The sequence below is a fragment of the Zonotrichia albicollis genome, chromosome 1 (assembly GCF_047830755.1).
Source record: "Zonotrichia albicollis isolate bZonAlb1 chromosome 1, bZonAlb1.hap1, whole genome shotgun sequence".
Classification (NCBI taxonomy): Eukaryota; Metazoa; Chordata; class Aves; order Passeriformes; family Passerellidae; genus Zonotrichia; species Zonotrichia albicollis.
The window spans coordinates 87,811,275-87,828,635 of record NC_133819.1 but is presented as its reverse complement, the minus strand read 5'-3'; the positions used below and the strand labels follow the sequence as shown (position 1 = coordinate 87,828,635).

Genomic DNA, 17,361 nt, shown 5'->3' with positions numbered 1-17,361 from the left:
AAAGTAAAATAATTAGGCTAAGTCATGCTGTGATTTCATTTGCTATGCAGCTATAATCTATTTAAATTTCAGCGCTTTCTTGATTCCTCCTGAAGTTCAAAGAGGAAAATCTCCCATTGCCTTTACAGCAAAGTGCACTGCTGTTAACTAGACTCTGCATGTATACAAAACATAAAATGTTAAAAATGTTTCCTTTCAGCGAGAGGGGCAGTCAGAAAAGAGCATCCCTACTAGAAAACCTGACATACATAGAGAGATGTTTTAATTCATAAAAAAAGATGATATCAACTTGAAACAGTAATGGGACCTGGACCTGGGATATGCATCAAGTTGTAAATTTTAAATTTTTCTGTTATTATTACTTATTTGGTCAATCCCTGTCTATACATCAATATAGTCCTTTTTTATAGTATGGCTTTAAAAAAATATTTTTCTTAACCTATCTTATGCATCTTCCTCTACTGCATTCCTTATGGGAGCTTCCAAGATATTCTTACAAAGAGTAAGATTGCAAATTTCACACTTTTACGTTTCTCCTTTAGAATCTGCTGAACTTAAAGCTTCAAATCCTACCTGCGCAGGAGAAATAATGTGTTCTCCTGCTCCCAACTTAACATAGCAGGTGAGATTTCATATGATATTGTTGTCAAAGACTAATAAAGAACTGATGCTATGAACAGACACCATCTTGGGTACCTTACCAAGCCATTTCATTTCATAGATAAATCTTTCCAAAATGTCTTCTTTTTTATATCCCATTTTCATTTTCACCCGTACCAACCAAACTCTGAAAAGTTATTATCTCCCTCATAACTGATCACATGCCATTCAATGTCAAAGCACACACAAATGCTGGGTGGCTCTGCTCATATGTATATGTGTATGTCTATGTGTATGTACACGTATTAAAGACATTCACATCCGCAGATTTGTGCCTACATGTTTATCCTGGAGATGTTTTCTTTGTCAAATTTCATGCCTCAGTTGTTTTAAATATCCAAAACTAGGAAACAGAGATAAACATCATGGAAAAAAAAAACCCCAAAACAATGTGTTTCTTTCTATTACAGCAATAAAAGAGAAATTAACAACTTCTCTCATCTGGGCCTTTAGTAATGTATACCACAACCTGAGTCTTACATCAAATGATGATGTTGAGTCTCCCCACTTTGCTGTTTAATATCTATATGCCACTCAGCATATTTGACACAGATAGCAACTCTAAGAGATCCTAAATAAAATAAAATAAACCCCACCCACCACTGTATCTTTGATCTATACCCATTAAGTATTTATACAATCAAATATTTCCTTCTTATAGTGTTGTGGAAAGTCACCAGAACTTGAAACATCATGACAAAACTAGAATTTTTCCATAGTAAATGCTAGAGAAAAATAAAAGATTAGTTATGGTTTGGGAAGTCTGAAAACATGGAAAATCATGATAATAAAAAAAAACAAGTCTCAGCTGTATCTTGGGCAAACCAACCCTGCAGTCCTGGCTCTACATGAAGCAATTTGAACAATCAGTTAATGAGGACTAATAAGCAAACTAAGGTCTGTGCTGTTGGTTAGAAACTCCTCAGGAATCCAAAGCCGAGCCGAAAAAATGCTTAGCATCAGAGGCTCAGCTGTATTCATTGTTTTCTGGTAAAACCAAAATAGCATCACAATTTCTGCCTGCGTCTTGGCAATCCTCAAACATCAGAAACATGCATTTTCTAACAAACAGGACCTTACAACTTCTCAGCACAGCTTTCCTTTATTTAGACATCTATTTGCTTGTTTTTTTCTAGGCCCATAAAGAGTGTTGAGGACCTTGAGCCCAGGGCACACCATGCAATGGAACTGTGTCCAGCTAGCCTAGGAATTTGTGGGAAACTTTGGAATTCCCTGTGCTACTCTTTGCTCAGAGGAACAGTACTAACAGGCTTCCATGCAGGACCCTGAAAAAAGCCAAGTTCATAGATACATAATTCCCTGTTTCTCTGTTGTTTTTACCTCATCAATTTAGCTCTCTTGAAGGCCAGCTTTCTTCAAATTTAAAAATATGGAAGCCTCAGATGGACCTGAACAGTTGGTCCTCCTCATATCTTTTTAGCCTCATGGTCTACTAAGATAAAGCTTACTAAGGGCAGCTTTGGTCACTGATGCAGAATGCAGGCTCCACTCTGATAAGTTCTTAAGACAGCAGTCAGTTCTTTCATTTGTTAGGTGTCAAACACAGGAATACTGAAAAGAACGTTCTAACCATGGCCAGGTTATCTCTAGCTGAATGTGTTTAGTATTATAAGATCAATCTTAGCAATTATTTGGTGGTTTTTGATAATATAAAACAAAGCAAAGCTATGGAAATAAAAAGCAGAATCTAATGAAGAGAGGAAAACACCTAATTCTAGCTATTTACAGCTTCCTAAACCTCAGTCTTTGACCTGTAACTAATTCCATAGTGATGGAGTGATTCACTCAAATGCTGGTAAGAGGTGTCAGTGTAAATCTCAGAGAAGCACATTTGAACATATTTGCTAAGGTCTCGCTGATACAGCTCTGATGGAACACCCAGAGCAAGAGATGAGTATGGTCTCTGTGCAGTACTGAAGAAAAGGAAATGCATAGCAAAATGTGAAACATTAATTTGAAAAACTGGGAGGAGCACTTGTTTCTGATTTTGATGTACAGAACTCAGAGAAGCTGTGCCATGCTCAAGAGAGCACTGAGAACTTCTGACCAGGCTGCCTTTTACTTTCTGAAACCCAGTCAGGAAGACACTAAAATACAGAGAGACATAAATTTGCCTTTTAATGCTTATTTAGTCAGAAATCACTGCATACAATAACAACATAAATCTAGTGCAAATCCCATGACACTCCTTGCATTTTTCCCTGACTCTATCCATGGTGTGGCTGGAAAAAGCTAGCTTTACTTTTAAAAGAAAACAATCAAACAAATAACACAACCCATGGAAGAATGTGTTTAAAAGACTACTGCATAAGAAGCAGCATGCTAGACCACAGACAGAGAGCACTCAGTTTGGGCCAGGGCAGAAAGCCCTAGGAGGTACCTCCAGCACAGCACTAAAACATCATGCTAAACAGGACCAAAGTTCCCACAGGGCTTATTGGTGCTCTATGTCATCATGGTAAGAGAAAGAAGTTTTAGCAAAGCAGACCTGCTGCTGGTCAGGACAGGGATATTAAAGTATGCTGCAGTGGGTACAGACCTTTAAATCAACCTTTGGCCTTGCTTAGTTAGTAGTTGTTATCAACTTTACTTATTTATTTAGTAATAGGCACATCAGGCTCAGCTTTGCTCTCCATGAAAACTATTTTAACACAAAGCAGATTTTGATCCTTATTTGTTTTGAACCACAGGCGAAAAAACAATACATTTAGTTTGGAAAAAGGCTGCCAAGTGGATGAAAAAGGCCTGCAAGTTTTCCTTTTGGTCGCCCTTAGCATTTACTGTCAACTTTTCCCAGCTCAAAACCCAAAATCTGCTCTCAATTAGCCTGGCATAGATCAGAACAACTCCATTGACTTCAGACAACTTTTCTGGATATAGAGCATTGTGAGACAGAACAGAATTTGGCCAATATTGACCTTTTTTTGTTGTTTTACCGGCACCATGAATTTCTCTCTTTTTGGAACACTTATCGGTTGACACAAAGCAGATGATTGTGGACAACCTGTTTGATGTGGTAAACAAAAGCAAAGCCATTGCCAAAACAGCTGATGAGCTAGAAAGAAAAGAAACATGACTATTGTGGGAAGGAGAATGATGGGAAAGAACTTGAACCTTCTCCTGATTTTGGTACAGAAGTCCAAAAATAACCTAGAATATTTCCCAAAATAAAACTTAGTACAGTGTATGAGTGCAACTTCAATCTCTAACTGTGTTCATCAGAAGCAATTCCACTGGGTCTAATCCACTGTAAAACCAGACATAAGACATCTGCAGCCACACACAAAGTTTAGAGCTTTCAGCAGGAACAACACAGTAAGATTATCATTAGTACTCTTACAATTCCTACTGGGAAAGAAAATGTAGTGAAGGAATAAAGACTGAAATCCATTTTGTAACTATTTTTTGGAAAATAGAGCACTGCAAAAACTTACTGCCAAGTTTTTTTTCTTTCTCAAGAGGAACCAGGGTTATGAACTAAAAGGTCATTAGCAGGAGACAGTTCTTTCATGGCTGAACAGAAGTCACTTTCAATTTAGAGAGGTAGTAATTTTATCCATTTGTATAGATTCCTCTCTACAACATTAACAATGGAAGCAACAAGGTCATAATGAGCGTTTCTTTTGACAAAATCAAGTGATGCATCATATTCTAACATAGGATTTTAAAATTTAAATGCAAACTGCCACAAGATCAATCTATTCAAGTCCTTTAAACCCATAAATATCTTGCATTTAAGACCATATGCTCAAATTTGAAAATCTGATTAGAGAAAACCTCTTTCCATTTTAGTCTAATTCAAATTCTATAAATTTGTAAAAACCTTAAAGGACACATTCAACTTCACTATTTTTCTGCCTAAACATTAATGAGTAGAAGCCATAAGGCTTTTAGGCTTTTCCTTTTTTCCTTTCCTTTCCTTTTTTTTTGTTTTTGGTCTCAATTTAGCTATCAGGTGTAGAGATACTGTTGCACACATCTGGACTATTTCACTAGAAGTTGAGAGTTACTGGAATAAGATAAAGCAGGAAGGCTGTTTTTCCTCTTCCTACCACAACTACAGATTTGGGCAGATAATGAATCTAAAAATGTGAAGGACAGAATCTGCTTATCTGAAAAGCTTGTTTACCAGAAACACTTTACCAGAAAAATGAGAATTATAGAAGATCCAACAGCTGACTAACTTCTTTTTATGGTAACTTAAACAATTTCACTGAGCATAGAACTTGCATCCTCAAATCCTGAACATACTTTGTAGTCTGTAATGTCCCATGGGAAAAAAAATCTGATTTGCTAGCTACAAATAATTCCCCGCCTTTACTTGTTAAGAGGACTGGATAATGGGGGTGGGGGCTGAGGCAGTATTTTTATTTAACTAATATGCAAAGTAAAGATCAGAATTCCACACATTCATAATTGCATGCCTGTTTCCTTACAGAGCCAGGTGAGCAAGCTGGACATTCCAAATGGAAATGAAGAGAATTTCATTATTGTCTTACAGAAGATAACTGTAACACGAAATTAAAATTCACTGCTTAGAGAAAGATTTCTTTCTTGTATTTAAACTTAAAATAAGGTTTAAAATATGTCACTGTCAAAAAGCGTGTGAAGCAGAACTATATTAATTTTTTTTTTCAAAAAAGTAGCATGATTATTGAAATTATATTATGTTGGTTAAAAAATATTTCAAAGAGCTTCTGAAACTGATTTGTTGTGGTTTTATTCCCTCTATTCTATTCCCACTAAAAATTAGCTCAAATGCAAATTTATCAGAAGTTACTGAAGCCTGCAAAATAAAGCTAGCAAGCGCACACAATAATAGTGAAAAAACATGTTGGTAGAAGTTGTTGTCCTGGATGGCTTCTATTAGTTTAATTAACAGTAAGGGAATGAACAATTCCCTTCTGCAGAATGGAAGCATCTCCTCCTTTCCAATCCAAATTCATGAGTTTAACAAAAAAAAAATCATATAAATCATATAACCATAAATATCTGCTCCACATTCATGGTTACAGATTCCCAGTCGTATTGTTAAGTCCTGAAGCAGGGCCCAAGGTCATGCACAAGGCATCCCATGCAGAGCAGCTGAAGCTCCCAGCTGTACTCACTCTGAAGATGCTTTAAACTCATCCTCAAATGCACTGTCATCCTTGTTATCAGCCTGTAAGAGCATGGGGCTCTCAGATGGCAGCCCACTAAAGACCAGGCCGTGGAAGGTGATGGAAAACAAGTGTTAATGTGTTGTCAAATGTCAAAAGAAAATAAAAAAAGAAAAAAGAAAAGAAGAAAAAAAAAAAGAAAATAAGGTGCTATGTATGTGGTATACAACATTCAACTACTATTTCATTTATCTGGAGTCTTATATTTTCATATTGCAAGAACCCATTAAACTTTAGTCAACCCAGGTCTCTTTTCAAGAAGGACTGCTTTACATGCAACATAGGATTTTGAGACTCTAAGTTTACATCCCCTGCTAACCAAGAGAAACCTTCAATGAACTTCCCAGAAGTTATAATTAATACAAGATATGCTCTTGTACAGACCATGCTTCAGTTTTTCAAACTGCATCTTCAGCAATGAGATGACAGTGTCCAGCTTTTGCTGCCTGCAGCTTTCATGTATCACCATCTGAGCTAGTCAGCCAGATTCCCTTTAGAATCAACAGCCAGTCTCAGAGCTTGATTCATCTTGGTTGAAATTTCAGGCATGTAGAACACATTAGATAACTGAAGGCCCACCAGTGCTTGCTGCACTGCACTGACATCAAAGAGAGGAAGGCTGATCAGACATGTAACTGTGGTGAATTACTTCCAGCCCTCTTGTGCAGCAGTCAGACACGCTGAGGATCTGCAGCTCCTTTTTTTTCCTAAGCACACACAGCCTAAGCCAACCATCATAGGACTGGCAAAGACACCATCTTCAACGGACTGTTGCAAACTGCTGCTCAGCTAGCCATTACTGCCTCTCTTTTGCTAATTATAAAACATTAGATATATTCACTACTCTGCTCAAAGGCAAATATTTATGCTGGAATGAAGAAGAGAAAAAAAAAAATGAACTGTAACATACACAGGACAAATAGCTCTGAACTAATGTTACCATGCTCTTGTTACAATCTTCTGTTATGTGAACATAGTGAATATAAAATCTGTCAATGGATGAAATTAGGCTGAGTTAGTTCTCATACCAAATGCTCTATGTCGTGTGGTTTGGGTCTCCTTAGGATGGATGGTGCCAAAGAACTTAGCTATGTAGGTAAGTCACCCACAAATACATTTCCTTTTTGTGCTGCTGTTTTAACTCTGAATATGCTTTTGTTTTTTTCATTTTTATTTCAATGAAAAGAGGAAGATAAAGAAAAGCCTATCGTATTAATAAAGTGCAATGAGCAGAAAGCGACGGGAGAATAAAGGAATATCCCTCAGCTCCTGCCCTTACCTCTCACTGAGCTCTTCCACGCGCTGCCCGTGGCTCAGCACGAAGCTGGACTGCCCGCAGGGGCTGGCAGGGGCTGACAAAGTGCTCTTGACGTTGTTGTGTGCCGAGTGCCTGCGGCTCCGCCGGCGCTCCAGCCCCCTGCGCTCGCCTGCACCGAGGCTGGCTCTCCTCCGGTCCTTGCGCCCGCTGGGAGGCGGCTCAGCACCCTCATCCCCGTCCTCATGCCTCAGTGTCACCTGAGAAACAAAGGAAGAAGGCCGACACGGTGCCCTCAGCTACCACAGGTCTTCACACCTAGGCTTAGAAATTTCCTGGTCTCAACATGATGAACGCCAGTTAGCGTCACTGTTCCTACAGCTATCCCTGAAAGTCACTGTCTATCCATTAGTGCAGTGCGGCAGCTCTAACAATGGAATTATATACTGATGTCTCGCATACAACATTACAGGACCTGTAACAACACATTTATGTGCCTCCTAATCTGTCTTTTTAATGTGGGAAGGAATTTTCAAGGAAGCTGAGCAGTCTTGGACAACTAGTTCTCTTTATATCCTTCCAAAATACTTAGATGAAGACTTGGTTTTATTGATGTTAACAGGAAAAAGCTCAATGCATTGACTGATTCAACACTTCTTCATGTTCAGACATGACACTTGTAGTGATTAAGTGGAAGTTACCATCTAGAGTGTGCTGGAATTAGCAGAGGACTAAAGCATGGGTGCAATACCAAATATCTCAAACTGCTGCACGCCTCAGATGTGCCCATGTGAACTACCGCTAATAGAAACTACCTCTAATAGAAACATGAGGAGAGATCCCTGGCTGCAACAACGTAGTATCTAATGACTCTCATCTGCAAATGCAGCCTAACACCTAAATAATCATTGTAAGAGAAAGATCCACTCAAATGGGCAGAGGTACAGAAAGGGTGATGTGTGCCATCAGAAGAATTCCTATCTTCTTGTTCCTATTAGTCTTGTTACTCTGGTAATTCTTACCAGAAGTTTTTTTTTAAAAAGGGGGAAGTGAGATATCTCCGTTTGGGGTGTAAAATCTGTTTCTGCAAGGAAAAACAGATTTTTTCAGGTAAAAAACAGGATTGGCAGATAAAAGGAAGAACCTGCAAAGACATGTTTAAATTTAATTTGGCCATCAAGAAAAAGCTGGTACCGACTAAGTCAACTGCCAATTCTGCAAGTAAGTCTTTCAGTGGGTGCAGCATGCACAAAACACTAATCCATCCTTTTAAGATTAATCACTACATTTTAAAAAGGCTGTTATAAGATGATGCCTCCGATGATAGAAAAAGAAAGAACATTACTGAGCCCTCTCCTTCTCTTGCTCTTCCTAGAAATTGCTGTGTATGAAGCTTAACTCTGCTAGTTAGTGAAGTGGCATGGGAGTAGAACTGCTGGAGAAAATGGAGAATCAAATCTATTAAATCCTTTGCTGGACTTAGGCAGCGATGAAGTAATTCAACTTTGTCTTATGAGAACACTAATTCACATTTACATTACAACTTCAGCCTAAACCTCCCAGCTCCAACACTTCCCAAAATCTGAAAAAAGGCTAATTATTAAGAAACTAGATTTCCTACCCCTACATATAAATGCTTCAGAAGTAGTTATTTTATACCTAGGTGGTAAGTGTGGAGTCACTCATTACTGCACACTGCATAGGATCTGGTCCAGTGTAAACTCTTAAACACGGACTTGCTGGATATTCAGTTGCAGAACAAGTGGTACTTGTGAAGTTGAGCTCAGCTGAACCTTTTTGATGAGCTGAATACTTTTGCACATGGGAAGAACTTCTACTTGCTTCAGCATATGCAACTAGCAGTTGCAGAGAGGAGGCTAGTAAATGTACTGCTTTGCCTTGGACTATGCCCCAGCTTTAATACAAAATGCCTTTGCATTAAAGGCAGCTATGTGCCATAGCAAGTTACATATACAAATGTGTACAATACTTACATCAACCAGATGTTTTTCTTTTAAAATAGGAGAGATAACCAAATTTCACCTAGGTTACATTTCCCCCCTCCTCTCAGCTTTGAAGTTTGCACAAGCTGTAAGATGCATAAAACAGGGCATGTTATGTTACCTCATAAATGTTAAATTGCTCAACTAAGTCCAAGTCTGTTCCTTTCTTGTTCAAGTGTCTCTGTGAAATAGCTTCGATGCCTAGCTCTTCCAGACAGTCCACCACATCGTAGAAAGAGTCTTGATCTGGCAATCCTGACAGCGTCTAAGAATCAAAGGAAAAACATTTAAATCTGTTTGTTTTGAAAAGAATTAAACAAAGGATTTTAAAAGTGGGTGGCAAGTGGTGCTATGTATGATTTCAATAAAGTAAAATCCATGATGTGGGAGTAGAGACACCGATAGAAAATAAAAAACAAGTGGCACAGCTTTTAACAAACAACTCTCTGCACTATGTAGAAAAATGAATAATTGGCAAAACAAATCAATGTTGTTATTTTATACAAAAAAGTATGGAAAATATAGGTCTTTAAAATACACAGTTGGATTCTTTCTGGCAGCATTCAAGTGCAGACTTAAAGAACAGAGAATGTTAAACCATCAAACACAGGGATAAAAGCAAAGACAGAGAAAAAAAAAACCCCAAAATGCTTAGCTAAAAAGAGTAAAGCTCAGTTCCTACTGATTCTTTTAGGTTTAGCCTTAAGAAGAAAAAGTCCAATGCACAGCTGTGTGATGTCAGGATGGCAGGAAATATCCTGCACCATGTGCCTACTGCCCTCCACACCTGCAGCAACAGTCGTCTTCCCTGAGCACAAATTGGTTTGTACAGAGATAGTGACTCCTCTGCTCCCTTTCAAATTAAAAAAGCTTATTAAAATTACACTGACTCCTTAATTCCTATTCCAGCTTGCTACTGATTCCTAGTCACTTTATGCTGATTTTTCACTGCTCCTTATGCATGATGCAGAAAGACTAGTTTAATCCTGCAGATGTTGAGCAGAAACAACTGTACACACCATGCCACCTACCTGCAGGGCAAGGACATCCCTCCCCACAGGAACCAGACTGTGCAAGCTGCTGCTGCAAAATACCTGAGAGTGCAGGCTGGGAGCAACACAGTTTTTCTGGATTAGCTCATCAGAGAGGTTTACTCCGAAGTAGTTTCCTCTCTCCCATTCAATTAGCTAAGTAATTTATCTATAGTCCCAGCTGAGGAGAGAAAGAGCAAGGCAAAGAGATGCAAAACCCAGGCCGTCTCCAAGGAGAGTTACATCCTCTCATGCCTGGGATGAACTGTGCTTTGTGAATGCTGTTTTTCTGGAGCCCATCTTCTCCAAGGTGGCTCTGAGCAGCAGAGTGCAGAAAACAGGAGCCCCTCTAGGCTGCCTCCCTACACCAAGAACCTTCGCATTCAGAAAAATGGATCTGGATTTCATGACTAATGAGAGAAATGGGCAGCTGACATAGCTGTCTTGTTAAAGCACATCTTTCCTGTGATGTAAGCCACTGAAATATGTGCACCAACAAAGTACTTTTTAATTTTTTTTTCTAATTAAACACAACACAGCAACATTTTCTTCAGTCATTACAGGATTCTTAACTGGTGAAATCCAGGACAACAGGAATTCTTAGCACAAAGGTCAATTAAGTGTTAAGGTTATATGTTCAGGCTTTAATTAGAAATTTCTCTCTTTCCAGGAAAGCATTTTGTTTAGAACCCACTGAAGACTATGAAACTAAAACATCCTGAATAGTGCTGAAAACAGGTGCCACATTTATTTTGTTCCTTCCTAAACTGACACCTAGCATTGAGTAAAAATCTAAGGATTCAGCAAATGAAGTTCTCATACTGCACATTCAGAGGAATTCTAACTTGGATGTGGAAATATTATCATAGAAAAGTGCTCAACTATGAGGCTTTCAGTTGCAAATGAAAGACATGGACAGCAACTATTCTGACCAAAATGCCTTCATGCACAGTAGGATGTGATGTTTATCTGCAAAACGGTGGAGGAACAGTCAGATCTTCTGAGCATTTACTTCCTAAAATAACAGGAAATTATCTTCATGTTGATATGCAGATCACTCACCTTCAAGTACAGCTTTTTTAAAATCCAAACTAAGGCAAGCTGTAGACTGGAAAAAAACCAGCAGCATAAGGTAGTATTTACTGGCAACTGCTGCTGTCAGCAGCCTTTTATTGGTTATTATAATTTTAAATCACACAGCAGTGTAAATCCAATTTTCACTGCATGTTGTTGACCAGAACTGGACAATAAAATATTTTTCCTTTGCATGGTTTGTCGTTGCACTCACAGATTCACTTTCAGAGTCTAAAGCATATCAAATTCAATTTCTAATTACTCCAAGAAAAATAAAAAAGGTTATACTGGAACTATGCATAACCAGAAGTATCTGCACTGGGATCACTCTCGTCTAAGAAATTCATTAATACCGAAATCCTCACAAATTAAGAGAGGGTTAATAAAATATTGGCATAACTAAATTGGTTAAGCATCAATGAAAGAGAGGGAGAAGATAAAAGGACTGGAGCAATTCTTATGTCTGGGCAGATATGTTTTCTGCTTTGGAGCAGGAAGGAACACAGTCTGTAAACGGATACATGGAGAAAGAAAAAAGAGTACAGACATGCCTCCTTAAGACAAATCCTTCAGGAGGACTCTGCCCGCACTGAAAACTTTGACATTTCCTTGTCTAGAGAAGCTGAAACCATCTGAGCCTTCTTTGTATTCTCTTTGAGGTAAACAAATTACAACTGTTACATGCTGCTTGCTGCTTTCTCTATAATCATGAAAAATATCCCATTAAAAACATCATAAAGCTGCCCATAAGCCAGATCATAATTATAAGTGTGGATTTGTGGGATTCCTCTCTTCCTTGATCTTCATAACTGCCTTGCTTCTTTGACTGTGACATGCTTTTTCTTTTTGAATGTTTTTAAAGAACTACCTCCTCCTAAAAATAGCTTTAAATGTACTGAAAAACTCAGACTAATGGAATCAACTACAGGACAATAAAAGCATCAGCAGGAAAAACCTTTGAGGAAGTCAAATACTAGGTAGGTTACAACTGTGCAAATGATGAAGAGAACTATCTCAGAACGAGGAATCAGTACACAAAACAAGGTGGAAAGCAGAGACATTAATGACTTATCATCTTGGCTTTAATAGCAGATACAGACAGAAGCTTATGTAACTGCTGATGCTTTTCAGAAAGAGTACAGCAGTAAAGTAAGATGGTCTTTTAAACTCAAGAGGAACCTTACTACTGTGGAATCAGGAGCAAAGGTGACTCTAAGCATAAGTACAGTAAGATCAGTAACATCACCAAGAGAGGTTAGTCCTTCTCAGACATATTTGCTGGAAAATATCTGCCATTAAGAAATCATTTTATTAAAAAAGGAACCTACAAAAACTAACAAAAATCCAACACAAAAACAACCCACAATTCCAATCATGTAGCCAAGAGCCCAATAAACTGGCAGCTTGGTGTATAACCCCCACGAACAAAATCAGCATTTTCAAGTGAATACAATCAGTAATAATAATATTTCCTAATACTCTGCCCTATTAAGTATAACCATAAACCACACAATTATTTTGTTTGCCAAGAGTATGCTGGCTTTCTGTGCTCTTAAAAAAATTAATCTTTAATTTTAGTACTCCATCCCCCTACAATTTGTCTGTGACTAGATGCTGATTTTTAAGGAATTTACAATTATAAATTTCTAACTTTCAAGAACTTTCTATTTTCTCCCTCCCAAGCATAAGCCAATATTTCAGAAAATATTTGACTTTACTGCAAAACTATGACTTACAAATCCAGTCACCAAAAAATATAAGGAAATCAGAAAAAAATGTAACCTTACTTTTTTAAGCAGAAGCGCCCTTACTAGCACTCAGACCTGTTAAATTAATCATATTTACATCAATAAAAAAAAAAAAAAAAACAAAGAAACCTATATGAACTAGAAAACTGTGCATGACACAAGCCTTTGTGAGCATGTGATCTTTTCACATGCTCACAAAGCATTGCTTTCCTTTTCACATGCTCAAAAGTACTTGCTTTCCTTCTCCCCTTGGATAATCTGTTGAGTTACTTTGTCGTGCTTTCCTTTAGCACAGCACTGTCAGCACTGGGAGAGGAGCCATGTCAGACCACAATTCCCCACAACATCCACCAAAATAACACCTCTGCTCCCTGGTGCTGCTTCTGGGTGGCTGCAGCACAAGTAACAGGAGTGTGCTGATTGAGTACAGCTTGTCCTGCAGCTTCTCTCTGACAGGTCTCTTCCATCACATACTCTCAACAGGGAAGTCCATTACACAATTGAAAACACCAATATTATCTGCACCAGTCATGCCAACAAAGTAAACAAACCTTGTTAACCAAGGTCATTGCATAAACCAGTAGTTCCGTATCAACCCCATCCTTCTCCTCCAGTATCTCCATGATGTTGGACCATGGCTTGGCTCCTAAAGGAAAAGCAGAAACTTTGGTTATAGTGATCAAAATGGGAAACTACATAAAAAGCTTCTACTTATCCACAAAGTGGCACAAATTGTAATATGTGGCCAGGTGAAAGCTCAAGCTGAAAGATCCAGCTTTGTCTACAGTCTCTCCTGCTCCCCTGAGAGTGAAGTTAATGTAGACAGTGAAAACTACAATCCAGCCCATTGCAGGGATATAAAATATGGCAGGTGGACTCTCTACAAAGGCACCAACTTCTCTCCCTTGTTGATGAAGGGAGCACAGCACACTGTGCTTTGCTAGCACAGAGTGACTGACACCAAAATTCTGAAAATCAGGTGACAGGAATTTTATCCAGCCTATCATAGGTTCACACAGGCTTTGATAAATCTTCAGTAGAGATTTATCAAATCTCTACTGTGCTTTGCTTTATGTGCTGTGCTTTCAGTGTGCCTGCTGCTCCTATTTCTAGTGCTATTGCCGAGTTGTGTTGCATTAAGGTAAGGCAGGTTAACAAAACATTGTGGCAGAGAAACAGTTTTCTCAAATTACAGGCTATATGTCTTGGACAAAAGAAATGATCAATGAGGGAAAAGATTTTTGCTGTGGCTCGTTCCCAAAATACTTTAATAGGAAACCCACCTACAGAACTTTCAGATATGATTCTCATTTTTCACTAAGAAAGGTCAAAATTTGTGCTTTTAGTTACTTGCTTGATTCGCATTTACATATTTCTCTGATACCTAAACCCAAACAGTTTAGTGAGTTATTGTGCTAAAAACATCAGGTAAGCAATACACTACCCAGACTCAGCCTCTTGTGTGGAAGGTAGCTTGTAAAACTGTCCTATCTCACTTGATTGAATGGCAAGATGGCTGTATGTACCAAATTTTTATCTAGGAAAACTGAAATAAATAACAAAAGACTGCAATCCAGTCTTTTGTTTAGAGTTAAGTTAAAGGTGAGGAGGATTTATAAATCCAGTCACCAAAAGCAGAGAGCTAACCTTAGCTCTGAGTTACACTCAATTCAACTACACAACATAATTGTGATAGTCTTTCAGTTTCAGAGGGAAACATGCAGAGTATTCCAACAGCCCACATCCCCTGAACACTATATAGCTGATGAGAGTTTGAGTATAATCAGGCAGAAAAATGCAAACGTGCCATCACAGCCACGTGTTGCTGACTGATCAGTCACCCCAAGGTCTAAACTCTGTATTATCCTGTAACAACCCTTGCTTATTAAAGATGGTATCAGATAGGTACCCTGCTACACAGACATAAAATCTCTGCTAACCAAGGATCTGCATTTTCAAGGCAATGGCAATGCACTGTGTAGAAAAACCTGTCTAAAAGTGAATGTGCAGACAGCAATATTTCTCCTTTTTTTTCTTCCCCCTCAGACAGACTCTGATCTTTACTACATGGTCAGGGCTTTTTTATCTTAAGGAAAATCAAGGAGGAAGGGGATTCACTCTCAGATCTCCAGATGTATCTATATGCATTCCTAATTAAATACTAATTCAAATACATGTCTGTAATGAAAATACACTAGACACCTCTTTACCAGATTCTTTATATTGCCAGACATTTTGTGCAGTATATGTTCAAAAGTCATGTGGAACAAATTCACTCAGCTTGCAAATGATATATGATCAGCAGGAATGATATTCTCACTACAAAAATGTTTTCCTGTGGTTTTAATGAAAAAAAAATGAAAAATGGAAGGAAATAGGAAAGAGAAACAAAATGAGGAAACCATGCAAGTCTGACTCACAATAATGCCATTTGGAAAAACAGTGAGTCGATAACAACATACAAACATAATCAAACATAATTATTTAATTCACTGAATAATTCAGTGAGAGTCCTTTTTTATTGCAGGCAGGTTCTACTCTTATTGGAACAATCCTGTGGGGGTTTTTTGGGCAGCATCCATGTTTTTTTTTTTTTTTTGTTCCCTGAATCTCTCAATAATTCTTCATTATCATAAAATAATAATTTCATGGTCACTTTGCTGTTTTCCTGCAAGGCTGATATATAACATTCCTCTAGCAATGCTGCTATTTTATTTCAGAATACAATTTTTAAAAAATATTGTCAATTGGACACACCTGCTAGTAGCACAGCCCTGTAACAGCTCATCTATCTTTCAAAGGCTTTCTTTTTGCTTCTGCTACTAAACTTCTAAAATCTAGGCTTAAATTCCAAATTCTTCATCTATTCCCTAACTACAGTCAAGAGGAGGCAGTACTATCAATAACTTTGACAGAGCTATTCCAATTTGTACCAGGTTAAACCTTTCCTTCAAATGTTATTTCCACCATTTTGATCTCAATCTGAACAGCCAAGAAGTGAACGTGGAAATAGCTGTGAGGCCATCTACTACCCACCCAGAACAAGGCAGTTCTGCTGTGGAAGTTTCACCATGAGCTTCCTGCCTTGCTGTCCTTGGGTTAATATTCTTCCACATATATAATGGGAATCTGTAGTTTCCAACCTATGATCCATACAGCATGGGACATACACAGATCCAGCTCAGCTCCCCCTTTCAGAGCTCCCCTTTCCAGAGCCTGTGCAGTCCAGCATGCTTAAAGTGAAAAGAGACCTGTTCAGATTAAGATCATAATGAGGAAAACTGCATTTGAAAATAAAGGTTTCATCTTGTACACATTGGAGTAGCTCTGCCAAAGTCATTGATAGTACTGCCTCCTCTTGATTCTAGTTAGGGAACAGGTGAATGTCTTCCTTCACCAGATCCTGATGTAGAAAAATGATGATCTAGAAGATTGATGATATAGAATCCAGTGATTTTTCTGGGACCAGATGGGTAAGACTTTGTGGCAAAATCAATGAGAGTGATGAAACAGGCTCAGTGAAGTGAAGCACCAGAGACTGAGTTTTGTGTGTTTTCCTGCCTCCTAACGGGTAAAATGAGAACTGCTTGACTGCCCTTTAGGGGCTTGTCACTTGGAAGAGCTCTTTGTCACAGCTATTCTGACAGGGAGGCTGCAGTATCAACTCTGATGCTACTTGCAGGGTTATGAGTAACCATGTATGATGTATAGACAAAGAACAATGAGTCTGCAACCAATAAGAAAATATTAAATTAATTCAGTATATTTTCAGAATGACATTGCCCATTGTTTTAAGTCCCAGTCTTTTCTCAGTTTTCTCTTTGAATGCTTTTACATATTTATTTGAATGTTTTTGTTCATGTCATACACAAAACCTTGACACTAGAACTACAAAACAGGTGCACAGTTTGTATAAAGCATGAAATATCGTGCACGAGGGCAGAATCATGCATGAGAACTGCCACCAGCTTAGAGAGTGTCTGTCTCCAGCAGCTATAGGCTGGAAAGGTAGTGATACTTTTGTAAAGACTTTGATATCTTGTACTTCTGACTATTTATATTTGAATTAACTTATATCTTTCCATCGTACCTACAGTGTGTGAGTTAATTTAGTGGAATCTAACTGTGAATGAAATTGCAGGAAAAGCAAAGAACAGATAATGAGGGCCATTTGGCTCTCATCTCTATGCTACAATATGATTGTGATAAAGAAGCCCTAGACAGCAGAGTACAGTGCCAGCTCCACTTCCCAGAGCCTTTGCAATCTTATGCTTAAACTGAAAAGAGACAAAATTCCTCTGGAGTTCTGAAACAAAAAGCATGGGAGAAGGGAGGAGCTAAATGGAATTGCAAGGAGAAGCTAATTCCTATATGACAAGGGCCATGCAGTTACTCATTCATGGTCTGCTT

General features: G+C 38.3%; 1 protein-coding gene across 12 annotated transcripts in view; it reads right to left on the bottom strand.

Moving 5' to 3' along the window:
- Positions 1-17,361, bottom strand: part of FHOD3 (formin homology 2 domain containing 3) — a 374,194-nt gene that overhangs the window by 103,335 nt on the left and 253,498 nt on the right. For 7 of the 12 annotated variants that reach the window (XM_074546351.1, XM_074546345.1, XM_074546323.1 and 4 more), the window contains exons 8-11: positions 13,503-13,597; positions 9,220-9,363; positions 7,120-7,355; positions 5,790-5,876 (exon numbers count right to left, since the gene is read on the bottom strand). In XM_074546351.1, the coding sequence (XP_074402452.1) occupies positions 5,790-5,876; positions 7,120-7,355; positions 9,220-9,363; positions 13,503-13,597 (562 nt within the window). The remainder of the gene's footprint in view (positions 1-5,789; positions 5,877-7,119; positions 7,356-9,219; positions 9,364-13,502; positions 13,598-17,361) is intronic. The other 5 variants (XM_074546352.1, XM_074546395.1, XM_014264294.3 and 2 more) reach the window with 1 other exon arrangement.